The following is a 26,582-nucleotide window of genomic DNA, read 5'->3' on the forward strand; positions in this document are numbered from 1 at the left end:
ACCAAATTCGTTGGGATGATAAGGAACACCGAACTTCGGTACGTAAGACCGAACTTTTTTTTTTCAGTACAGTACCCTGGGCCCCTCAGCGCTAATCCAGCTCTGGATAGGCTGCTCCATGATTCCGGGAATGAATGATTTCAGATACCAGCATGCAAAGAGCAATTCTCTGGAAGTATACAAAGACAGGATTCGTAGCTGATTCTGGCACAATATTTCCCCGACTTAATCAGGTTTTCCGCACGTGGTTGAAATTTTTACCTAACATTTTCCGGGGGGAAATTTCACATACAATTTTCAGTTTTTTTTTACTTTAAATTATGTGCAGCGTGCGCTTTTATAAAAAAAATGCTGAGGCCTGTATTACTACTGCTCAGTGAAAGAATTTAAGCTCAGCGGCAGAGATTATTCTGGACATTCTGGTTTTTCAACTCTCTTGAAAATCATTATCGCATCAGTTCACAGCTAACAATGAAGAATCGTCAAGGATGTGTGACTGGAATCCACTACTACCTATTCTTCCACCACCAAGTCGAATAAACATGCACATTGTAGCTGAGCGCGTAGCCAGAATGCACCCCGGCGAATAAAAACCAACACTGAGCTCTTGGTCCGGCGTGAAATTTTGCCTCGGCTAATCGTTTGATCCTATCCCCGTTAAAGGCGAGCCCACCGCGGCAACTATGTAGCGTAGTGGTGATTCCGTTGCACCAGAGAGGAATTCTCAATTTGTGACTCAACAAATACTCGGTGAGTATGCGGTTGAAAGAGGTACCGTCAGGGTCACGTTGTCTAACGCCTATTCTTACCGTACTCTGGTGTGTGAGTGTGTGTGTGTGTAAGTGAGAGGGGCCAAAGACCCCCGATATTGTTCATAAGCTCTATTTTCAGTTTTGGATTGACCATGGGGGAAAATGAGTCACCTGGAACGAAATAACGGAACCGTGCCGTGGAGATGGTTCTATATCCGTGTTCAGTGTGCGCCTTCAATACAGAGATACGCAAAACGCAACTCGTCACCTTCCGGCCGAAGTATCACAAACGTCATGCGGCCTTAAAAACCTCCGTCGCTATTTCATTTTTTTTACAGAAAGGAAGGATAATCTCATGCTCAGATGACTCAATAATTTTTACTTGGGTAAAAATAAAATCCAATTTACAGGGTTGCCACAGAATTTGGGAAATTAAATTCCCTGACATTTTCCCAATTTCCCTGTCACATTTTGGTAAAATTCCCTGACAATTGAACAAGTGCCAGATTTTTAAAAAGACATGGTTCGAAATATCTTTCGAGCAAAATTTGTGGGTCAAATCGTCAAACCCACTCGAGAAAGCAAATGAAGGTAATCTGACGATTTTTCCGTGACATTTCCGTCATTTTCTCTGACATTTACAGAGGCGGATTCAGCGATTTGGCAACACCGGATTTCCTCCATTTAAACCTATGCTAAATAATCGAATCTTGTCGGATCACCTGGCCCCTCCATCAATCGATACATTTCCATGGGTTTAAATGGAGAAAAGACAATGTTGGCAATTTGCTGGATCCGCCAATGCATTTCCAAGTTTTCCCTGACATTTCCCGGTTTTCCCGGTATTCCCTGACTGTGGCAACCCTGTCAAATTTCAGACACTCGCAAAATCAGTTTTCTGAACGCAACAAGGAGGTATTTTCCTTAGCACAACGAGGAACGGCAGGGCCGGATTTACCAATAGACTACATAGGCTATAGCCTAGGGCGCAACATGTTGAGGGGCGCAAAATTTTTGAGAATTTATTCAAAAACGTGACTTATTAAAAATTGTCTACGTTGTGTCGACAAAGGTGTTTTTTTAAAGGTGAATTCGAACATTTTCCGGACACCTAACATCCTCCTTCTGATCTGGAGGGGAGGGGCATCTGGAAGGACTTCCCCTTTCCCCTCCACGAGAGCGCCTACTTTTAGGGGCGCCACCCTAAGTTTAGCCTAGGGCGCTAAAAATGTAAATCCAGCCCTGAGGAACGGCCAAGACGATAGATTTCTCTGTTGCAGGGAATCTGATGTTTCGCATGGCACCCATCTGCTTCTTGTGCATCGCGGGATAAGCAAGATTTTCCAAATCAAGTGCAAGATCACTCACGTGCTAATTGATCAAAACCTGTCGACAGAAGGACTTCAACTGAACGCAATGCAGGGTGTCTAGCAAATTTTTCTTTTCATTCTCCCTGACTTTCAAGGTTTTCCCTGACCTATTGAATTTTCTTTCTCCCTGACTTTTCATGACCTTTTACCAAGATTTGCTTTCAGTCTGTACGATGTTTTCCACCCTTCAAAGCGATGGATTACAATTCAAGAATAAAACCTTTCTGCGGTCTTTGGGTGTCATGGTGTCAACGGAGACTCTCGTAAAAAAGATTCTTTTCTTTCTTCCACTATTGCATCAACTTGATCTTTGCTTACTTCAAAAAACTTTATAGACATTTGCAACTTCGGGAATTAAATAAATAGAGGAAGAAATAGTTCACTTCCGGAGGTGTCGCGGACGCTAAAGGAGGCGTCGCGGACGCTAAAGGAGGCGTCGTGGACACTTCAAAAGGCGTCGCGGACACTTCAAGCGGTGTCGCGGACACTCCCACAGGCGTCGCGGACGCCTAAAACTTGTCGCGGACGCTTCCACAGGCGTCGCGGACACATCCAGAGGTGTCGTGGACGCTTAAGAAGGCGTCGCGGACGCCTTAAAGTTGTCGTGGACGCTTCCACAGGTGTCGCGAACACTTCCAGAGGTGTCGCGGATGCTTTAAGCTACGCAACTTAAGGCGCGTCTGTCCGCGGCGTCCTGGACGCCGCGGAGAGACGCCGATAAATCTGTCTAATGATTTTGCGCGGGGACGGCACCTTAGCGGCGGAGAGACGCTGCGGAAAACGCCGATGGAGGACGCTCCGATCTGTCGCCAACAGATCGGAGCGGAGACACCGACAAATTCCGCTCAGTCCGCTGCTTTTCCTACATATTTTCGAATGTGTTCAGTTCGACAAACCCGCGAATCGAACACAAAAGCCGTGAATTGATCGACAAAATCCGTGAATCGTTCGACGAAAGCCGTGAATCGATCGACAAAAGCCGTGAATCGATCGACAAACCTGTGAGTCTATCGACAAACCTGTGAATCGATCGACAAACCTATGAGTCGATCGACAAACCTGTGAGTCGATCGAATTACGTCGATCGGTTCACGTTTTGGTTTTTCGATCGATTCATGTCGATTGACTTGATACCGGTTTTTTTTTTTTAATTAATTGTCAATCATTTCTCGTCGATCGATTCACGTTTTTTTCCGATCGATTCACGTTTTTTTCCGATCGATTCACGTTTTTTTCTGATCGATTCACGTTTTTTTCTGATCGATTCACGGTTTTTTCCGATCGATTCATGTCGATCGAATCGACACCGCTTTTTTAATAATTTGTCCATCGAATCGGTGTCGATCGATTCACGTTTTTATTTTTCGGTCGATTCTTGTCGATCGAATCCACACCCTCCTAAAAAAAAAAGCGCCTCCAGCCATTTTCGCGGCTCAAAGCATACTGTCCGATCAACGAAAATTCGAGAAATTGACAGCGGACAGAGCGGAAAAAATCCACAAATTCCGCTCCTAAGGTGCCGTGCTCCGAAATGTGAGCGTCTTCTCGCCCTCGACTCGGTAGCAGCATTTTCCGCCGGCGTCCAGGACGCCGCGGACAGACGCGCCTTAAGTTGCGTAAGGCGTCATGGACGCTTCAAAAGTCGTCGCGGACACTACCAGAGGCGTCCTGGACGCTTGGAAGGCGTCGTGAACGCTTTAAAAAGGCGTCGCGGACACTTTCAGAGGTGTCGTGGACGCTTAAGGAGGCGTCACGGACGCCTTAAAGTTGTCGCGGACGCTTGCACAGGCGTCGCTGACACTCCCAAAGGTGTCGCAGACGCTGAAGGAGGCGTCGCGGACGCTTTAAAGGCGTCGTGGACGCTTCAAAAGGCGTCGGGGGCACTTCCAGAGGTGTCGCGGACGCTAAAGGAGGCGTCGCGGACGCAACACAGCGATAGAGAGAGGGAGCACCACTAGTCAGCACCATAGAATAAAGAGACTACGCTATGTAGTCTCTTTATTTACGTCAGCACTAACGGTTCAGATGGCACCTCAGACCAGGAGAGAGCGCTGCACGGCTAAGTATCGAAGCGCCGTGAAGTTATTCAAAAAATCGCGATCTTCGACGGGAGTTCGCTTCTCTCCCGGTTCTGCGTTTTTCTTCCCTGACTTCCCCTGACTTCTCCCGGACCAATTTCATCTCCCTGACTTTCCCTGACTTTCCCGGTTTTCCCGGTCGCTAGACACCCTGAGCAACCGGTTCAGCAGTACCGAGAGTGCCACAAATTCCTCGAGACAAGCTCCGCAGTTCGGAATGTCTGTCACAGAAATGTGAAATGAGAAAGCCCGCACGGGATAGTCCGATGACTCTGTTGACATTCTGACACAATTGAGGACACCGCACCAAGAACAACCTATAGGCGTATAGGTCGTTATTACGCCAATCTGCTTTTCGGATTCTACGTACCCTGGACTATGCTGTGGTAGCGATAGAATATAGATAGGTAACGTCTCGAGGTCGAAAAACCTTTTTTTTCCGAGGCAAGTCAGGCCTCTGGATCGATGGGTGCAAGAACGACCTATACGCGCGGCCTTATCATTCTCGGTTAGCGGGCATCGGCGCGGCGCGGCGATAGTGATGGCTCGATTTTTTGATCTCATTTTATAAAGATTTGTTTTTATTTCAGAAAAACGAGCTATTGAAATAATTTATTCTCCTCTCAAACTATCCTTTCCTCCAAAAATGTATACTTCGCATTTTGCCACCAAAATGACTGTTGGGCGTAATACGGGCCTATAAATTTAAGGGCCTATAATGTGCTAGTTACCCCTCTCTATACTCACCATCGATATTCTTTTATTTTGCGTTAATCATGCGTGATTAAAATGATTTATACTGCATATTGCCACCAAAATGACTGTTGGACGTAATAACGACCTATAAACCGCTTTTTTAAATTAACTATATTAGAGTGTAAACCCAAAATGTATCGCAAAATCTACCCGGCATCCTTCAGTAGAAGGGTTAGGTCACCCAAAAACACCAAAACAGGGTACCTGCATAGAAAAGTCTGCGCAGTACATCAAAAACAAAACTTTAAATGCGTTTTTCTCAAAACGCGGTTTCCAGTTATAGGTTGTTCTTGGTGCAATGTCCTCAGATTTCTCTATTGCAGGGAATCTGATGTTTCGCACTGGCACCCATCTGCTTCTTGTGCATCGGGATAAGCAAGATTTTCCAAATCAAGTGCAAGATCACTCACGTGCTAATTGATCAAAACCTGTCGACAGAAGGACTTCAACTGAACGCAATGCAACCGGTTCAGCAGTACCGAGAGTGCCACAAATTCCTCGAGACAAGCTCCGCAGTTCGGAATGCCTGTCACAGAAATGTGAAATGAGAAAGCCCGCACGGGATAGTCCGATGACTCTGTTGACATTCTGACACAATTATTTTTACGAGAATCGGGCGTCGGAACTAGATCAGCGCTTCGTTAAAAAGCTCCGAAACAGCAGTGTTTATGTTCAAAATTAGTGTCAAGTATGCCAGGGCGCTGCTATTAGCTTCGTTTTGAAGAATAATAAAAAAATAATGGGTAGGCACATTTTTTTTTAAAATTTTTTAAAGGATGTCAAAACTGGTGCACCGACCAGTTTTTGCTTTTGCGGTATGCATCGTGTTGTCAGTTGAAATTCCTTCGGTAAGAGAGTTAATAAAGTTTGCCTGGAATCGCTTCAGTTTTTTCGTGGAACTGGGAACTTCTTAAGGTCTCATCAAGGGAGGTCTGATGAGTAAAGGGAGACACTCCACCGAGGAGGTCGGGGGCTGATTGTTGAAACTGATAGACAAAGCGATAGACAAAGAGGACGTAGGGAGTATGGAGCAATCTTATTGGTTGAAACGGGTGGTTCTTAGAGACCATGGGGGAAAATAATGGACTATAACTGGACGGAGTTAAACAGAAAGGAACCGAGCCACATCGGGATCGAACCGAGAAAAAGAGGTTTAAAGTTTAACTCCTGGATAGGACTCAATATTAAAGATAAACTTCAAGTTCAATTTCTGCAAAATTTGCTCCGACAAAAACTTTGAATTTTTGGCGATAGATAATAGAGCAGTGTTGAGTTCAAAACCACTCATAACTCAATTTTTTCCAAAGTGTGGGTTGGTTCCTTTCTGCTTAACGCAGTCCACCTGTGGGATCTCTTGTCGGTTTCCGTTAGTTAGTCTATTCCCTAACTTCACTGTCCATTGCAACCACACACTTCCACTGATAGGATCGTTTCATTTTCCTAATGTCCTCTCTGTCTATAGCTTTGTTTATCAATTTCAATAACCAGCTCGCTGGTTCCATCCATGTCCTTCGGTAACACGGCGCAGAGTAGATAGAGTCAATAAGAGAGGTCGGACAAAATTTGGAAACTTTAAAAGCTCACAACTCCGTTCATACAAAACTTTGAGGTTCTAAAGGTGGTTCCATTAGTTTTCTCGTGAGATTTTCCTCCAGAAGCACCTCTTTTTAAAATGTGAGGAAATAAACATCAAAATTTATAGTTTTAGTTAATAATTTCATGTCCGACCACTTTGATTGACTCGATCCACTGTGCGCCGCACAGTGGATCGAGTCAATTAGAGAGGCCGGAAATGCGATATTTAACCAAAACTGCAAATTTTGATGTTTAATTCGTCTTGTTTTAATTTTCAGGGGCGCTTCTGAGGGGAAATTTTCCGAGAAAACCAATGGAACCACTCTTAAACCCTCAAAGTTTCGTATGAACGGAGTTGTGAGCTTTTAAAGTTTCCAAATTTTGTCCGACCTCTCCTATAGACTCTATCTACTGTCAGCCGTGTTACCGAGGGACACAGATGGAACGAGCGGGCTGGTTATTGAAATTGTTAGGCAAAGCGATAGACAGAGAAGACATAAGGCAAATGAAACGATCCTATCAGTGGAAGTGGGAGGTTTCAATGGACAGTTTCCAAAGTTTCCAGATTTTGTCCGACCTCACCTGTTGACTGGATCCACTGTGCGGCGGTCTGATTCCCGATTTCTGGAATAGAGAAAGGATAGATCTATTCGATACATCAAACGGGTGAGATTGTATCGATATCGATTGGTTCAAAATATAAACATGGCCTCAAAATTCAATTCAGAAATCTGAGGGAACGGGTCTTCTGTAACAGATTTTGTATTCCTTTGAGTACCAAATGCCAATGCGAAGTGAAATTGTTAGGCATTTTCTCCTTTTCAGCTTTTCCAACTTAAATCCTGTTAGTTTGGCTTGAGGTTATGTTCTATTGTTTTGAACCAAACGATACATCGAACCACTATCGAATAGACCGTATTCGATAACGGTTCGATGTATCGTTTGGATCTAAACAATAGAACATAACCTCAAACCAAATTCTAAGGATATTAATTGGAAAAGCTGAAAATGAGAAATTTCCTGACAATTTCACTTTGCATTGGCATTTGGTACTCAAAAGAATAAAAAATCTGTTTCAAAAGATCCGTTCTCTCAGATTTCTGAATTTACTTTTGAGGCTATGTTTATGTTTTGAACCAATCGATATCGATACAATCTCACCCGTTTGATGTATCGAATACGATCTATACGATCTATTAGATAAGAAGAGAATCTGGCTTACCTTTTCGCAATCCTCCTCGAGTCGGATGACCCTCTCGAGCTGGAGGAAGAGCTCCTCCTCCTTGTCCCTGAGCTCCTCCTCCCGGTCCTCGAGCCGTCGCTCGAGCTCGTGGTGGGCCGCCGCCAGGATCTCCTTCTCCGCCTGCAACCCAAAACCAGAAACCAATTCATTATCCTCAAGATTGAGACGCAACTCCAGGACTTTAGAGCCGGGAACCATTCCTGATTCCTGATTCCCGATTCCCGCTCCGAGTCGGATTGGATATCGGAGTGACATTCGACGTCCGCAAGTCCCCGGCCCCGCCTCACGAAAAGCCCGAGCTTTGAACTTTGGTCGGCTCACGACGAGGACGAGGAAGCGGGCGCCGGCGCCGCAGGGTTGCCAGATTGTGCGGAGTAACCTATTTATCGACAGAGAAACTACAGCGGGCTGATTATTGAAATTGATAGACAATGCGATAGACAAAGAAGACACAAGGAGTATGGAGCGATCCTACACTGAAAAAAAATTCTGGGCGTTTTTACCAAGGTCCGTTGGTACCTTTACCATCTCACTTTTTTTTACCAATTATTGGTAATTGTACCAAGACAGACTGGTAAGCTTACCTAAAAACCGGTATTTTTACTGTTTTTTTCAGGTAATAATACCACTTTTATTGGTAATCAATTCCCGGTAACTTTGCAATTTTATCTCGGTAATTCTACCACAGTCGATAAAAAATATTGGCGTTTTTACCAAAGTCCAGTAAAATTACCGAGAAAGTTCAATAATTTTACCGAGATTTCTCGATAAAATTACCGATTCCATAAATGGTAATTTTACCAAGAAAAAACTGGGATCAAATAGAACCCTGAATTCTAGGAAATTTTACCCTTTTCTTAGTATATACACCGAGATTTTTTTTTCAGTGATTATTGAAACTGATAGACAATGCGATAGACAAAGAAGACACAAGGAGTATGGAGCGATCCTATTGGTTGAAATGGATGATTTCTGTAGACTGAAGGAGAAAGTGATGGACTAACCAAAGGATCTCTAGTAGGTTGCCTTAACTACACGGGGAAAAAACTTCGTGCGTGGGACCCGAAGTTGAGGTCATATGGATCTCTGAAATTTTCGGATCTCACATCTGAAGACTTGAGGTCCAGCTGCCGAAGTTCGGGTCAGACATCTGTTACATATTTAAGTACTTCAAATGTCTGACCCGAGCTTCGGCAGCTGGACCTCAAGCTTTTGGATGCGTGATCCGAAAACTTTAGCGATCCATATGACCTCAACTTCGGATCCTATGCACGAAGTTTTTTTCCCCTTGGAGTCTAATATCTACCTCCTTGGTCCATTGCAATCACCCGCTTCCACCTATAGGATTCCTCCATACCTCTTGTGTCTTCTTTGTCTATAGCTTTGTCTATCAATTTTAATAATCGGCCCGCTGGGTGTCTAGTTTTTATTCATTTTGGGAAATCCTGGTGAAATCCTGATTTTCCTGACTTTTGACTGCTAACTCCTGATTTCATATTTCCAAATCCTGATTTTTTGCGGGAAAAAATTAAAATTTCTGCATAAGCGTATGTGAAAGGAGTCCAATCGGAAGGCCGACTTTTCTCAAATCCTGATTTTACGACCGATTTTTCCTTAAATCCTGATGAAATCGAGATTAAATGCTGATTGACCTTAAATCCTGATAGAATAGGAACATCCTGATGCCAGACACTCTGAACTACCAGAACACGTATCTTGTTTGCGATGTTTAAAAATCTCCGCTTTCATGTTATTTTCTTGAAGGAGAACAAATCAATATCATTCCTTGAAGTTTTCACGAGTTGTCTTCGCACAGAGAGGAAAAATCACGGAGATTTTCAAAAATTGACATTGAGTAGTTTTCCAGCTAAAAAAAAGTGTGATAGGAAATCTGCAACGTGGCAAACTGAGATACGAGGTCTGTTTGTTTCACCGTCGATATTATTACATTGAGTTCTATGCGAAAATTTGCTGACTTTTCTGCACAATCTGGCAACGATGCGACGTTTCGACTTGGATCATGGAGACTTAAGCTCGGAACGGTTGCCACACGATGGCGATTGTTCCTTCATCCAGAGATGCAAATTGAAATTTTACGGGATTCTTCAAAACCCTGTGAAATGAAATTTCATTCACTGTTTATAAGGAGCTGCGTGTGCAACCCGCAACAATTATCCGAGAATTCATGACCTGCATAAGCAAAAAATTTTGATTTTCCTGTTGACATCGAATTTCCTGATAATTTCCCGTTTTCAGTGACGGTTTACACCCCGATTTGATATGAATTTTCAAATTTGAGTTAGGATACCACTTTTGAAAAATTTCAAAACTAGGTTTAATACGGGTTTCAAACCTTTTATGGCATACTGATTTTTAGAAAAAACTCTATTTTGCTAAATAAATAAGCATACATGGTTAGGACTACAATTGTGAATACGCAGATAGAATTTTGATACAAAGTTTTTTCAACTGGGACAAACAAAATTCTGACTTACAGAAGGAGGTGGCAATTTTGAGATATGAAATACTCCAATCAATCCGCAATTTTGCGACTTTTACTAACTAGTTACGATGAAACTTCCGGATAAAAGATAAGTATACAAGAAGATTTTGAAATTCTCGCGCAATATTTCGTTTTATACGAGAAATTTTAAAGAGGAATCGTAAAAAACGCTCCTTTTGTTTTCGTGTCTGTTGGCCGGTTTAAAACAGATATTCGGCAACAAAGCCTCGCACGAATTGTTTGAATGGAAACGTTTGGAGAGTCGAGCTAAAGGTTATCAATCTTGGACAATGCAACAAGCGGGAAGTCGCAATCGCGTAGACTTAAACAGCCACAGGGAGCACGCGCTAGGCGGCAAGATGTATACACATTTGAAATTAGAGAACCATCTGCAGAGAGTTTGATCATGAGAAGAGAGGGACTGATTATACTGGTTGATAGATTAGTAATGTTGATGTTACGGTACATGCCTGCAGGCTGATCATGGGAATTTACGAACAAAGAATCGAAAGTAGCGAAGTTCAGGCACTTCGGAAGGCAAGTGGTGAACACCGCGACTTTGCGGAGGAGGAAGAATGGTTGTTGTTACAAGACTCACAGTAATCTCCTGGTACCACCTATTTTTCTGGTTGTGGCTACATTGCACTGGAAAAAAAAACACATTGGACCTAGAGTCCAGACCCTTGAAAACATTGACATGAAAAAATACTCTTGATTCAATCGGATTTTTGCTTGAATCAAGACGGAATCCGCGCTAAATTGAGAGGCTTGGTTCTTGATTTAAGCTAGATTTGATTGAATCAAGAGTACTTTTTCTTGTCGATGTTTTTAAGAGTCTGGACTCTAGATCCAATGTGCTTTTTTTTCCAGTGTAGCTTGTTATTTTGATGGTAAAAGTTATTCCCGTAACAAGGCCAAGTTAGCATTCTGCTATACTAGGAAAAAACACCGTATGAGCCTTTAGGCGTTCCCAAACTTCCTCCGTCAAATCACGAATTGTCGGGAAAATTTGGGAGAATTTTCTTTCCAAATTTTTATAGAATTTTGTTCGTAATCTGGTCTAAAGTGCCGAAAATTTCAATGAAAAATATTCATAACTATCCTTGGTGTTTTCGGTAAGTAAATTTGGCAACAATTGAATGTTTATTTGGCATTTTTTCTTAGCACAGCAGCATTGTCATTGGGACCGAAAGACTGCTGAATGAAGATATGGCTGTATTTCTTCATTTCATCCGATCTGTTATTCCTCTTGGATACTACTTGCGTTGTCTCTACAGAAGCGATGTCGGATCTTGGACTAAATATTACGCATTTATAATAAACTTGAAAGAATTAAGAAATAGTAAATACAGGATGAAAATAAAGCGTTACTGATAATGGTAAGATCGCCGATCCGTACGTTGGGGTTTTTTTTCGTTGATTTTTCTACCCTTGCGTTTAAGTCTCCATGTAATACGCATTCAATGCCAAGCAAATACATAGGGCCAGTTCTATCACCTTTGGTCAAACTGCTGGTTACATTTGACAAGAGGTTGAACATGAAAGTAGCGTTTTATCACCTCTTGTCGCTCCCTAAACTCTTGATCAAAAGCTCGACAGAGGTAAAAATTGGAAAATATTTGGAGAAGTGACATTTGTGTTGGCTACCCTTTCGGGCCCTAAAAGCACCATATATTTCGACATGTCCGTACTCCCCTTATATACACTGAAAAAGAAGTTAGGGGCTGTATAGACATACCGTCCGTTCGGGGCTCAGAGGCGGAAAGTTCCGGGTGCTGGAGACGTAGCTTCGACTGCTCCGGGTGCTACGCCGGGAACTTTTGGCCTCTGAGCCCGGAACGGACGGATGTCTATATAGCCTGTAAGTATGGCTTCCACAGCCGGAATTTTTTTTTTTTCAGTATAGGTACTCTACCCTGGGCCCGAATTTTGTCGGTCCTCCAAAATATACTTAGGACGGGCCTCGACTGCACTTAAGTCCGGCCTTCTGATTGGCCGGTGGTACGGTTTGAACTCATCGATGGATGTTGCACGCCGTATGGAAAGGCCGACAAAATGGAGATGTTGCATGTGTGAGGAATTTGCGATTTGACCATTGGTTCTTATGTAAAAGTTTGCGAGAAACACGATGGTGTCACTGGTTTTCTCTGAAATCAACTCCCAAGCCCAAAAAAAGTTCTCAAGTTGAGGCCAAAATAAAGGGGATATCCCACGCAATTCTGAGAGTCCGCCTCTACATCAAGACAAACTCTCCATGCAAAGATAGGGAGCAAATACATTGACAGGGCTGCCACTTTATTTGGGGACTCCAAAACTGAAAACACCGCAACCCTGCTATGTGTTTGCTCCCTGTCTTTGCATGGAGAGTTTGTCTTGATGTAGAGGTGGACTCTCAGGATAGCGTGGGATATCCCCTCCATTTTGGCCTCAACTTGAGAGCTTTTCTTGAGCTTGGGAGTTGATTTCAGAGAGAACCAGTGGCACCATCGTGTTTCTCGCGAACTTTTAAATTAAAATCAACAGTCAAATCGCAAATTCCTCACACATGCAATATCTCCATTCGGCCCCTCCAAGAACGGTTTCGATGCCTGGAATCCTCCATCGGTGGGGAAGTTTCCAAGGATTACCACACTCCCGTTTTGCGTTCGGAATCCGCGTAGAGTGAACTTTCCCATGAGCGAGGCGAACGAGTGACGGGGGCGGAGGGGGTCTCGACTCGGCTTTTCCTTGGCCAAGGTCGCGGCTCGGGGCTGGCAGCGCGGCGATGATGGTGCGGTTGGCGGAAACAATCCCGGATTCAAATGAGGCTCATCACGAGCGACGGGAGTCCGCCAAGCGTTGGAGACGGCGAGACCGGGGACCGGGCTGCCTCCCGCCGATGAACGATGATGCGATGCCGGGTCCCGGCTGATTCTGCCACTGATTCCGGCCTCGGCGCCCATTAGTTGCCGTATAATCACTCCGAGAGTTGCGCAATCGGATCCCGCGCAGACCGCCGCTGTCAAATTTATTGCTATGGTTACACGCTCAAATTTCCATCAATATCCGATCAAAACGTGACTGGTGCGCACAATCTACCATCAAATTTCTGCGGCCTGCAAAAATTTGATGGTAGATGATGGAGCTGTGGGGCTCATCCTTCATCTGATTTCCACACAACCGTGCTTATTTCATGCTTATTCCAATCAACACGCTGTTTTAATTAATTTTACTCATCAATCTAGATAACTCTCGACCGCCATCTTGGTCATCTTTTTGATCGGAATTTGACGGAAATTTGAGCATGTAACCAGGCCACAAGCGGGGCCGTTTGTCGGCTGTTTTACGCGGAGACGCAACATTCATCGATGAGTCCGAACTGCACTTCCGGTCAATCAGAGGCGCTAAGCGGACTTAGGTGCGGTCCAGAATCGTCCCAAGTATATTTAACAGGGTGTATAGTTTTTTTCATTTTGGGAAATCCTGATGAAATCCTGATTTTTGAATGCCAAATCCTGTTTGCATAATTTTTCCAAATCCTGATTTTTTCGCGGAGAAAAAGTGGGAGAAAAATTGGCAATTGTAACTTCACAAAGAATAGCTCGATAAAAAATCCTAAAGGACGGCCGACTTTTCTCAAATCCTAATTTTACGACCGATATTTCCTCAATTCCTGATAGAATCGGGAAAATCCTGATCCTTGATACCCTGTTCAAGGGCGGTGGAAGGACCAACAAAATTAGACTCCTACACTGGAAAAAAAAACACATTGGATCTAGAGTCCAGACATTTGAAAAAATTGACAAGAAAAAGGACTCTTGATTCAATCAGATTTACGCTTAAATCAAAAGGAAATCCGCTCAAATTAAGAGGCTTGGTTCTGGATCTAAGCAAAAATCTGATTGGAACAAGAGTATTTTTTCTTGTCGATGTTTTTAAGAGTCTGAACTGTAGATCCAATGTGTTTTTTTCCAGTGTAGGCAGCGAAACGCAGAGACAGACAATATATTTAAGAGACCCCGCTTCAAGTAGAGTAAAAATCCAACCAAACTAATGCTGACTGTAAGGGCACCAACTAGAGGCACGGTTGGTCCAACCACACTTTCAGCTGACTTAACCATTATTCCGGCTTGTGCAAACTAGTCTAATATCTGGTCTAACTAGTCAAAATCAGCGAGGGGTATAGTTGGGATTGTGATACTTTTTTTTCCGTGTACCTGTCTACGGAGAGTATGAATTTGAAGCTCTTAGGGCCCAAAGGGAGAGCCTATACCTTCTCATAAAAGTACTAGCAAGATGCCGCTACCAATCTTCAGAATCCCATATCAATCAAGATGGCCTAGAATGTTCTTACTCCGCAAAAATGAGTATATTAGTGCAAAAACTGAGTCAAATATTGTCCTTTCCCTGGCGAAGGAACGTAACTCCATTCCAAGGTTTTTATTGAGGGTTTTGGGGGATGGGCGTATCATACCTCTTTCTGAAAATACTCGTGTTTAACTTTGCACTGGAAAAAAAAAAAAAAAAACACTTTGGATCTAGAGTCCAGACTCTTGGAAACATCGACAAGAAAAAGTACTCTTGATTCGATCAGAATCTAGCTTAAATCAAGAACCAAGCCTCTTAGTTTAAGCGGATTTCGTTTTGATTCAAGCAAAAATCCGATTGAATCAAGAGTATTTTTTCTTGTCAATGTTTTCAAGAGCCTGGACTCTAGATCCAATGTGTTTTTTTTTTTTTCCAGTGTGTGACAGTGTGACACCCTGTGTATGTACCAAGCTTATCTTAACTCTCACCCACTGCCCTTTTCCAATCTATTCGCGGATTTTCCGCTCGGGAGTAGATGATTAGAAGGACAACCAACGGTTCGTTTAAATTTTCAGGTGACGATGTTAAACAGCTGTTGACAGCCAACCCCCCTCCCCCCTTCTTTTCTTGTCAATGTTTTCAAGAGTCTGGCGACTCTAGATCCAATGTGTTTTTTTTTTCCCCCCCAGTGAAGTGTGAAGTGTGTCTCTTTCTTGTGTGAAGTAGGTGTCCACACAGGTCAAACATTCCTGAAAATCACCACAAATTATAGTTTTTTTTTGGGGGGGGGGGGGGGGTTAGTCATTGGGCCCAAATCCCCTCGACCCCCCCCCTCCCCAGTGTTTTCGATAAATCGTTTACATTCCGATCGTGGAAACTCGTCTAAAAAGTCCATAAAGCCCCGACAGACGTGGTCTCAGCAATCCCCTATAAGTCTCTCACCTCCGATTCCTCCGACGTAAGCGCTTAAGTGCATACCGAGACGAACCCCACCGACCGTACAACCCTACGTTCTCCGGGGCTCACGAGAAAACGCAGTTACGCCACTACGGCATTAACCGCAGTCGCCGGTAGCCCGACCACGCGCGGACGTTGAATAACCGCACGAAGATCGGCGATCCGTAACCCTCCCGCCCCCTCTCCAACGCCCACGACCCGGGGGGCGAGGGGGGCTGCTCAAATCGCTTAACCGTGAATTAGATAAGTTCAAAATCTGGGCAAAAGGGTCACAGGGGGCTGGGGCCCGCGCGGCGTTTCGACATCGCGCGGTTATGTCGCCGATTGCGCGTCCCCCCTTCCCCTACCCCCGGTTTGTTCTCGTTACGGAGGGCCCCCCCGTCTCCCTCCCTTCCCCCTCCGTGCGACCGGTGATGTCATTTTCTCGGGCACGGCATAGATTCCCCGGCCGGGCCGGTAAGTACTTCGGTCTCGATGGGGTACCGTGTTAGGGAGTTATGAGAGCACGCCCCCCCCCCCCCCCCCCCTAATTTCTTGCCCTCATTTTTTCCTCCTTTTTTTACTGCTTTTTTTCTGCCTTTCCTCTCCCTCTTTTCTCTGCCTTCAGTTTCTTCCTCCTTTACTCTTTAAGAAAAATCAGGACAGGAACACTGCCGTGCTAAGGAAGAACGCCGTATGAGCCACTACGCGTTGCCAGATTTCCTTCAATAAAAACCGCATTTACTGAGAAAATAGTGAACATTTTTTTATTTTCAATTTTTTAGACAATTTTGTACGCAATTTAACCTAAACTATCTTAAGAATTCAAGGAGAAATGTGCACCACTTTCCTCAAAAATATACGGAGAAAAAAACCTCGTGGGTGGGACCCGAAGTTTAGGTCATATGGATCTCTGAAGTTTTTGGATTGAGCATCTGAACACGGTCCAGCTGTCGAGGTTCGGATCACACATCTGAACCTTCAGTTCTTTCATCTGAAGGGCTTCAGATGTGAGAACCGAAGTTTTTCGGATGTGAGAATCGAAGTTTTTCGGATGTGAAAACCGAAGTACTTCGGTTGTAAGAACTAGAGTTTCAGATGTGTTATCCGAACCTCGACAGCTAGATCTAAAGTGTTCAAATGCTCAGTCCGAAAACTTCAGAGATCCATATGACCTAAATTTCGGGTCCCACGCACGAAGTTTTTTTCTCCGTGTACACATTATATTTGGGGGAAATTTGGAAACTCTCGAATGTTCACACGGCGTCCTTCCTTAGTATGGCAGATTTGGACTGAGTTAAGCAGAAAGGAACCAACCCTCATTTTGGAAAAAATTGAGTTATGAGTGGTTTTGAACTCAACCACTCCTCTACTATCTATCGCCAAAAATTCAAAGTTTTTGCTGGAGCAAATTTTGCAGAAATTGAACTTGAAGTTTATCTTTTACATTGAGTCTTATGCAGGAGCCAAACTCTAAACCTCTTTTTCTCGGTTCGATCTCGATGTGGCTTGGTTCCTTTCTGTTTAACTCCGTCCATTTGACCTGGAGTGTCAAGTCACCCTCCACCCATGACAGGAGATCCAGAACACGGTGCATAACGCTGAAATCTGGGTCAGAATCTTTCCCGACTCGGGCGTTGTGAAAATGGTTGGAAATATCCAGGGCGCGGGAGGCGGGAGCGGTGCCCGGCGCGTAAAGATCAGTGGTGCCAGGAGTGGGACCAGGGGCCGTCAGGAGCCGTACGCAACTTCCCGGCCGGATTGCCACAACGCTTTACATAAGCGTCTGCCGACCGCCCCGCTCCGACGCAACGTCACCGATTACGGATTACGGATTCACCGGGCGACCCACCGGACCCAGATCGTCGTGGCTGCAGCTGTCACCTCCCCGGTCGCCGAATTCAGGGTGTCCGCCGTACGAGAGAAGCTCGGACTTCGAAAGTTCCGCAAGGGAATGTACAAAACTTACGGGTTTTTCTCATGAATGTTCCATGGTGTCTCGAAGAGACAAGACCAAAATTCGAAAGTTCCGCAAGGGAATGTACAAAAATTACGGGTTCTCCTCATGCATGTTCCAGGGTGTCTAGAAGTCCGAAAAGTCTGGAAATTTTACTGATTTTTTAAGGGCGGCCCGGAAATACTGAAAAAGTGCGGAAAATCCGCAAGAAGGTCAGGAATTTTTTTTTCATTTTTGTCGGAATTTGAGCGAGAAATTCAAATTTTTGAAATTTTTCGAATTTCTTCAATTGGAGGTACTGAAAATGTACTGAATTTTTTTTTTTTTATCAAGGAGCAACTTTTACCGGAGGGATTTCGATGGAAAAGTCAGGGAATTCGTGGGGAAAGTCAGCAGGGTGTTTACAAGTCCGGAATCTCCGGAAAGTCCGAATATAGCACTGCTTTTTTAAGGGCGGTCTGGAAGCACTGAAAAAGTGCGGAAATCCGCAAGAAGGTCCGGAATTTTTTTTCATTTTTGTCGCAATTTGAGCGAGAAATTCAAATTTTTGAAATTTTTCGAATTTCTTCAATTGGAGGTACTGAAAATGTACTGAATTTTTTTTTTTATCAAGGAGCAACTTTTACCGGAGGGATTTCGATGGAAAAGTCAGGGAATTCGTGGGGAAAGTCAGCAGGGTGTTTACAAGTCCGGAATCTCCGGAAAGTCCGAATATAGCACTGCTTTTTCAAGGGCGGTCTGGAAGCACTGAAAAAGTGCGGAAATCCGCAAGAAGGTCCGGAATTTTTTTCATTTTTGTCGCAATTTGAGCGAGAAATTCAAATTTTGGAATTTTTTCGAATTCGTCAATTGGAGGCACTGAAAAAGAACTGAATTTTTCTATCGAGGAGCTACTGACTGTCATGGGAATGTACTGATATAGTACTGTATAAGTACTGATTTTTGATCAGCCTGTTATAGAGGACACCGTGATGTACGGAAATTCAAGGTAAGGAAGCACGGAAAAAGTCCGGAGAGACCCATGGTCCGTAAAAATTTTAGCTTCTGTATGACGAAAGGAGGATTATTTCCAATCACCAATGTTCAAGAATTCTAACTTACACTTACCGGCCAACATTTCTCTCCCTCACGCGTGGTAAAAATGCAATAATGACTTAACACCCACGAATTTCAACGACAATACCATAAAATTTTTATGTTATACAGTCCATGTGAAGTGGACCTTGAGTAGCGCACCTCCATATTTCTTACGAAATCATGCATAGGATTGGCCATCGCCTTTACCAGACTCAGGACCTTGCAGAATCTCCATCTGCCAATGCTGCCGTTCTCCTTAGCCAAATCTCCTCAGACAATCCCGAATTTTCCGGAAAATTTGTTGTTATTTTTCCCCCAGAATTTTGCTCGTAATTTGATCCAAAATGTCTGAAAATGTCAAAGAAAATATTTATAGTGTTCTGCAAAAAATAAGTCTTTTCTGAGAGGCAATTTGGCAACATTTGAATGCTCTTACGGCGTTCTTCCATAGCATGGCGGAATGGATTGGGATCCGAAGGCTTGGTTTTTGTGAGCGCGCGCTCCATTTGATGCTGGACCGGGCGTTGGATGGGGGGGGGGGGGGGGGGGGGTTGGTGTTGGCCGATTGGGGACTTGGGTTCGAGGATCGTGGAACGATTATTCAAGCGCTTGCGTCGTTGCGCTTACGAAACTTACTGTGAACCCCTCGTCATCAGTTGCCATGTCTACATTTGCTTTAAGGACCTATCGATATAATATTACTAGGGGGCTACGCCCTCTGGCCGCTACGCGGTCCAACCCCCTGAAGGCGCTCCGCGCCATCAATGGCCGCTTCGCGGCCCTATTTTTACCCTCCTATCGGTGTTAGTTTTATTTTTCCCCTAAAAAATTACGGTATGAGGTATACTTTACTTTTAGAATGAAATAATTTTTGGTTTTGATGAATAAAGAAACAAACATTTTTTTTTGAAGTCTGAAGGACGCGTTTTGGAATGACTGCTTGATGAAATATTGCAGTAAAACAATGAACAATGATAGTCAGGTAATAATTAAGATTTCATAAGTCGGGGATCGAACCCACACTGTGATCAAAGTGGTCGCATTTGACGTCATTAGACGACTCGGCCACCGCTCGACATGAGGACGTCAGCGCAAATCTTATGTAGATAAGTGTAGAGCTGATGCGCAGGCTACCCAGCTACTGCGCAACCTCCTCGACCATTGCGCATCCTCCCGCGCATAGCGGTAGCAGTACCGGAGCATTCTGTAAACTCACTCACTTTTATAACGTGATTTTAAAAAAACCTGGGTCCTTTTTCCAAAATCTGATTACAGCGGGCTCATCTAGGGCCTATTACCTGTCGATTTACGCAAAAATCATGGAAATCGGCCCGGTAGAACGCTCAAACGAACTATGACAAAAAGTATAAATTTAAATTGTTTAAATGGGAGAATTCGCAACTTTACCACGTAATATAAAAAAACCTGGGCCATATTTTGAAAATCTGAAAAGAGTTGGCTTATCTAGAGGCAATTGCCCGTCGATAGCCGCAAAAATCATGAAATCGGCCCGGTAGAACGCTGGAACTAAGCGTTACCAGTTTCGCAAAATTAGGAGGTCTTGGAGCTTATAGTATAGATGTGAGGAAGGTAGGTCCAAGTATCGGGTCTTCAGCAAACAGGAAACAGGGTAAACCATGAAAAAGACCGGGGATTTCGGAAAAACCTCGTGTCGCACCAAAAAATGCGACTTTTTACAGCATTGACCGTTGAAAACGTTAAGTTTTGATTGAGAGATTTGCTTCAAAATTCGCATACCTGTTTTCATGTCAAAAATTAAAGTGCCCAGTTTAATTTGGCAATAGCTGATGTGGTTCCATTCTGCAGGGTGTCTACAAGTCCGAAATTTTCAGTAAGTCCGGAAATAGCACTAATTTTTCAAGGGCGGTTCGGAAGTACTGTGAAAGTGCGGAAATTTTGTAAAAAAGCCTGAAACTTTTTTCGTTTTTGTCGTAATTTGAGCGAGAATTTTAAATTTTTGAAATTTTTCGAATTTTGTCAGTTGAAAGTATTGAAAAGGTACTGAATTTTTCTGTTGAGGAGGTACCGAATTTCTTGGGCATGTACTGAAAAAGTACTGTCAAAGTACAGTATTTCGGCCAGCCTGTTTTAGTGGACACACTGGAAAAAAACACATTGGATCGAGAGTCCAAACTCTTAAAAACATCGACAAGAAAAAATCCTCTTGATTCAATTAGATTTAAGCTTAAATCAAGAACCAAGCCTCTTAATTTGAGCGATTTTCCTTTTGATTTAAGCTTAAATCTGATTGAACCAAGAGTATTTTTTCTTGTCAATGTTTTCAAAAGTCTGGACTCTAGATTCAATGTATTTTTTTTCCAGTGCACCCTGTTTCTGTTAAACGCGGTCCACTTCAAAGTTAATATCTTCTGAGCCACGAGCATTTGCGAGGCGCTTGGCAACGAGGGTGTGAACGAATCAGTCACACGAGTTAGCACGAACACGGTTCGCCCGCAGCCGCAGCAGCCCAAGTCCCAGACTGACTGTGAGTGCATTACCGAGTTACCGACAGTTACAGTCATAATGCCAGCCTTATTAATTCTTTTGTAACTCCGGCTCCGGATAGTAATTCCTGCTCGTCCACATTTCGCACTCATTACCCATCGGCTTTGTCGCCAGCCACGGCATACGTAACCCTGTCTGTCCTGGCCTCTGTCGTGACCAGCGAAAATCACGTATATGCGTGGGCTTGCGGCTGGAGTTACGTTGTTTCTTATCAGAGAGTAGTATTCGTATCCGGCAAATGGAGGTCTGGCTTCTTTTCTCGATTTTAGCACCTCGTTTTGACCACAGACGATGTACAGTCGAACGGATGTAATGGAGATGTTGCATGTGTGAGGAATTTGCGATTTGACTGTTGATTCTTTTGTAAAAGCTCGCGAGAACCACGATGGTGCCACTGGTTTTCTCTGAAATCGACTCCCGAGCTCAAAAAAAGCTCTCAAGTTGAGGCCAAAATGGAGGGGATATCCCACGCTATCCTGAGAGTCCACCTCTACATCAAGACAAACTCTCCATGCAAAGATAAGGAGCAAATACATTAGCAGGGTTGCCGTGTTTTCAGTTTTCGAGTCCCCAAATAAAGTGGCAGCCCTGTCAATGTATTTCCTCCCTATCTTTGCATGGAGAGTTCGTCTTGATGTAGAGGTGGACTCTCAGGATAGCGTGGGATATCCCCTCCATTTTGGCCTCAACTTGAGAGCTTTTTATGAGCTTGGGAGTTGATTTCAGAGAAAACCAGTGGCACCATCGTGTTTCTCGCGAACTTTTTACATAGGGATCAACAGTCAAATCGCAAGTTCCTCACACATGCAACATCTCCATTGACTCAGCATGCCAAAGTAAGTGCGAAATCTCCAGGAGGGTTCGGTTCTAGTTTCCATAAAAGCACGCGTGTAAAGTTCCGAAGCCCCCCGAGGGGGGCGGGGGTGGGGGCGGAGGCCACGTGGGGGAATTGACCTTGGACGCGGGGAAATTCGCACGTGGAGGACCGTGGCCGCGATTCCGTGGCCGGAGCCAAAGGGTGAACGACAACGACTCCACGTGTGCGTTGTAGAACCTCGGCCCTGCCGAAACCGCGCATCTGAACCAGGATCAAATGGGGTGTTACGCGTTTTTGAATTCGAGGGCCGGGGTGGGCCAGGACCGCGGCAATCAGAAACAGCGTAACGGAAGGGGGATCGCGGTTCCAGTTGCGCGGTTTTGCGGCGCGGCCGTCTCGGACTCCCGGAGTAATTGCGACGTGGACTTTTATAACCGCCATAGAGCTTCGACTCCGGGTCGTAACGAGTTTCCGCCGACGATCGACGACCGGCCGCGTTGTCGGGTCGTCGGCCGTAACAGCCGAAAATTCCCTGAATGTTCTTTTGATTTTTAAAAAAATCGACCCTTTTCGATTTGAACGGCAGCAGGCCCGCAGGCAGCAGGTGGCGTTTTGGAATTAAATGAATAGGGCAGGGTGTCTACAAGTCCGGAAATAGTACTGATTTTTTAAAGGCGGTCCGGAAGTACTGAAAAAGTGCGAAAATTCCGCAAAAAGGTCCGGAATTTTTTAAAATGTTCTGTCATTTTTGTCGCAATTTAAAATTTTTCCAATATCGTCAAATGGGTGTACTGAAAAAGTACTGAATTTTTCTGTTGGAGGAAACACTGAAATCCTTGAGAATGTACTGAAAAAGTACTTATTTTTGACCAGCCTGCCTTAGTAGACACCCTGTAGGGAGTAGTTTTTAATTTAAGTGGTTGTACATTTTTCCCTGTCAAAAATTCAATTCAAGACATAGGTAGATCCAAGTGGAACAGGTATCCAAAGTAGATCCCCGCCCGCACAGTGGAACGAGCCAATAGAAGAAGTTGGGCTTGTAATTTTTGGTTAAAATTTCAAATTTTAATGTTTATTTCGTCACATTTTAAAGTTTAAGGGATGTTTTCGTAAGGAAATTTTACGAAAAAACCAATAGAACCACCTTTAAACTTCTTTTTTTTTTTTCATATTTTCGAGGATCTAAGCTTTCAAATTTTCCAGATTTTGTCCGACTCCTCCTACTGACTCGGTCCAGTGTGCGCCGTTTGTCCGGAAAAGGAAGAAGAAAAAGGGAGGAAAGGAAGAAGGAAGAAACGGAGGAAAGAAGTAGGAAGGACGCCTATATTTGGTACTTACTCATGGCGAAATTGACTCAAACTGCACATTAGATGAGTTTTGAAAATTCGATAATTTTCTGGAGGAATACCACCCGGACCTCGCTTAAGCCTACGCCCCCTTAATTTGTAGCTGTAGCGTCGACTTTAGCACTTTCGGAAAAGCTTCATGACCGAAGTCTTACTTTGACCTATAGAACACGATCCTGAAACCTGGCGGTTTGATTCTGGGACGCCTTGAAGCCGGCTCGAAGTCCGTGAAAAAGTATCAAGTGATTTAACCTTGGTAGCTGATTCAATGAGGTCAAAAACCCAGCCCGAAAAAGTTGATTTTTAAATGAAATCTGGCAACATCACCCGTGAACGCGAACGCTGAAAGTGCGGGTCACCGTATACACTTGTAGGCCCCGGTCCCGTTTTTCCGCATTTTTCCGCGAAACCGTGTGCCAATTATGACGTCACGGATTGAGCTTCAATGGAGTCGAGCATGACACATTTCTCTAGAGTCCCTTTATACTAAGAGTCAAGACAACACCCCTCATGGAGTCACAAACGGGAATAAAGATTACAGAAATTGAACTTTTTCGTAATCTTTGATCGACCCATTCTCGAATTCCTTTCTTCGTTCCTTCCCTCATTCCGTTTGTTCCTTGCCGAACCCGTAATTCCCCGGTCCATTCCAGTTTATAATCTTTGCAATCGGTGAAACTGTAATCTTTATTCCCGTTTGTGACACTGTGAAGTGTGAAGGCCTAAAATACGGGAACCAATCAGAAATGGATTCACATTGTCTTGACTCTCAGTATAAAGGGACTCTACATTTCTCAAGACAATGGACCGCCAGACGCAGTAAAAATCGAAGCACCGCGAATATTGTTGCCCAATGAAAATGTCATGCAGAACACATAGAAAATGTTCGAAACAGCCAAAATCAACCCATTAGTGAGCATTCAAACTGTTTCAAATTTTGTAAAAACTTTTTCTTACCGATTTTTCTGAAGTTTTTACGAACAAGCTTTAACACAATTTGATAAAGTATGGCCGATGAAGTTAACAAAAGAAGTGATGTAGAAACTTTTTTTTTAAAAAAATAGGAAACAGAAAAATCAAAATCAACTCAATCGTAAGTAGCCATTGAAATGAAACAAGCTCACCAATTGGACCGCGTCAGGCAGAAAGAAGTCAAACCACATCAGATATTGCCAAATTTAACCGAGCAATTTCATTTTTCACATGAAAACGGTGGTTCGGATTTTAGTGCAAATTTCAGTGAATTTTCTGCAAAGTACGAGGCAAATTCCTTAAAAATTTCAAAAGAATCCACATAAACGTTCTCTTGTGAAGAATTAAATTGCCGCGTTAAATTTGGTAATAGCTGATATGGCTTGGTTCCTTTCCGCTTTACATGGTCCAATCGGCAAGTTGATAGAGATAGGTCGGACAAAAATGCCCTTTCTTCTATAACAAACAGACCTCCAAGATTGTCAAGACACGATTGTAGCTTCCTAAGAAAATCATCCCGAAAATTCTGAAAATTTGCCTCAATTAAATTTGTTACCATTTCACCTGGACAATCACATGGAAGAGCAAGGAAGCCTTGAACGATAGTGACCCTTTTTCAGGAACACGATCAAATCAGTTCCTCATTTGCTCATTGATTTTGTCAGTTTTAACGCACAATCAAAGGAGAATTATTGTGCGAAGAAGCGCACTGGTTTAAACTCTAAGCTTGTTAACAATTAACATATCGTTAAAATAAGTGAAAATGCTACCTTCTTCATTGAACAGCTTTCCTTGTTGGTGGTTGCGCGAGAGGACCACCGCTATCACTCGATCCCAATAATTTTTCTTTCTTTTGACGTGATGTAGCAAGAATTGAAGCGAGCTAATTGAAATAAAAGAAGTAATTGCTCTTTAGTTTTTCTCGTTGGAAACATGAGTTCTTTGATGTCGGACGTGGGAAAATCGATTTTGAAAACTGTCGAACGAATCAGTGCACGATCAATCGTTCGGTTCCACGTTTCAATCCTGTTGCACAATTTTCCCGATCCAGCTCACCTTTTAGTGGATGCAAATTAATTGCTTGAAAATTGATGCTTGAGTCTCGGAGCTCGCAAAAGAATGCGAATCCAACCAGTTCTCTATCGTATTAAGGAAGAACGATGTATCAGCTTTTGAAAGTTGCCGAGTATTCTCCAGTAAATTTTTTAATTTGAAGGAAAGTTATGAATAATTTTCATAGAATGTTTTATGTTTCAAATAAATTTCTTTGAAACGTTCGAGAAGAAATATTCTTAAATTTACTAGAAAATTTACGATTTCTCGACGGAGAACCATGTACGTCCAAATTTGTATACGATGTTTTAACCAAGAATAGCTGAACTGCATGGTATGCTGCCGTGCTAAGGAAAAAACGCCGTATGAGCCTTCAGACCTTGCCAAGTTTTCCTTGATGAAAACAGGACTTACTGGGAAAATTGTGAATATTATTTTCCATAATTTTCAGACAATTTTGTACGCAATTTAATCTAAAATATCTGAAAATTTCAAGGATAAATATGCAAGAATGTTGTCAAAAATACATGTTTTATCAAGGGGAATTTGGCAACTCCCGAATGTTCGTACGGCGTTCTTCCTTAGCACGACAGTATGGGCTCGGGGTTTTGGCCAATCTCGTCTGCGTCCTGAATAATTAACATAATCGAAACAAAGGTAATCACCATTGGGAAATTTTCTTGTTTAAAGTATGATCACAGATTCCGAATTTTTAATAATATCCACTTATAGATCATCTTCTTCTTAATACCTACAAATTATCCACCGAATAAGGTTGTGTGTTCCTCCCACTTAGAGCAACGAATACAGGGAAAACCGTCTAAAAATATTAAAGTGATTTAATATTTTCCAAAACTATATTTTCTGATCAATGTGCCACGCGTAATGCGTTAGGTGTTATTCTTGTGATCTATATTATAGAGTAAAATTACTGATTATGAGGAATAATATACATGAACAATAACGATAATTTTACGGTCTAAAGTTGGAAGAAAAAACTTTCTTTAAAATACAGTAAAATATTCCTTAAAATGAATACACAAAGCTTCCTTGTGCTGATGTGTTGTAAAGTAAAAACAGCTGATATTAAGACTTCTAGGTTAGATGAATATATTTCAGTTTTCAGTCTGCTCTACACTGTCGACTTGTGCTGATCATAAAAAATAATAATCCAATTTATTCCTGGTGAGTTTCAATGTTGTTATTTAATTCAACATTTTGGTGACCCCGACGTGATTATAAAAGAGATGCAGTGAGCTTTTGCTCTCCGTCTCGAAAAGTAATGCAGTAGGCTTTTGCCTTCCGTTACTTCTAACATATATTATAAAGGTTAG

The 26,582-nt window shown here is 43.2% G+C and overlaps 1 protein-coding gene across 2 annotated transcripts in view; it reads right to left on the reverse strand.

Moving 5' to 3' along the window:
* The window catches only part of LOC109044568 (uncharacterized), a 145,386-nt gene that overhangs the window by 20,134 nt on the left and 98,670 nt on the right, over positions 1 to 26,582 (reverse strand). For both annotated transcript variants that reach the window (XM_019062373.2, XM_019062372.2), the window contains exon 3: positions 7,754 to 7,894. In XM_019062373.2, the coding sequence (XP_018917918.1) occupies positions 7,754 to 7,894 (141 nt within the window). The remainder of the gene's footprint in view (positions 1 to 7,753; positions 7,895 to 26,582) is intronic.

This window comes from Bemisia tabaci, chromosome 10 (genome assembly GCF_918797505.1).
Source record: "Bemisia tabaci chromosome 10, PGI_BMITA_v3".
Taxonomy (NCBI): domain Eukaryota; kingdom Metazoa; phylum Arthropoda; class Insecta; order Hemiptera; family Aleyrodidae; genus Bemisia; species Bemisia tabaci.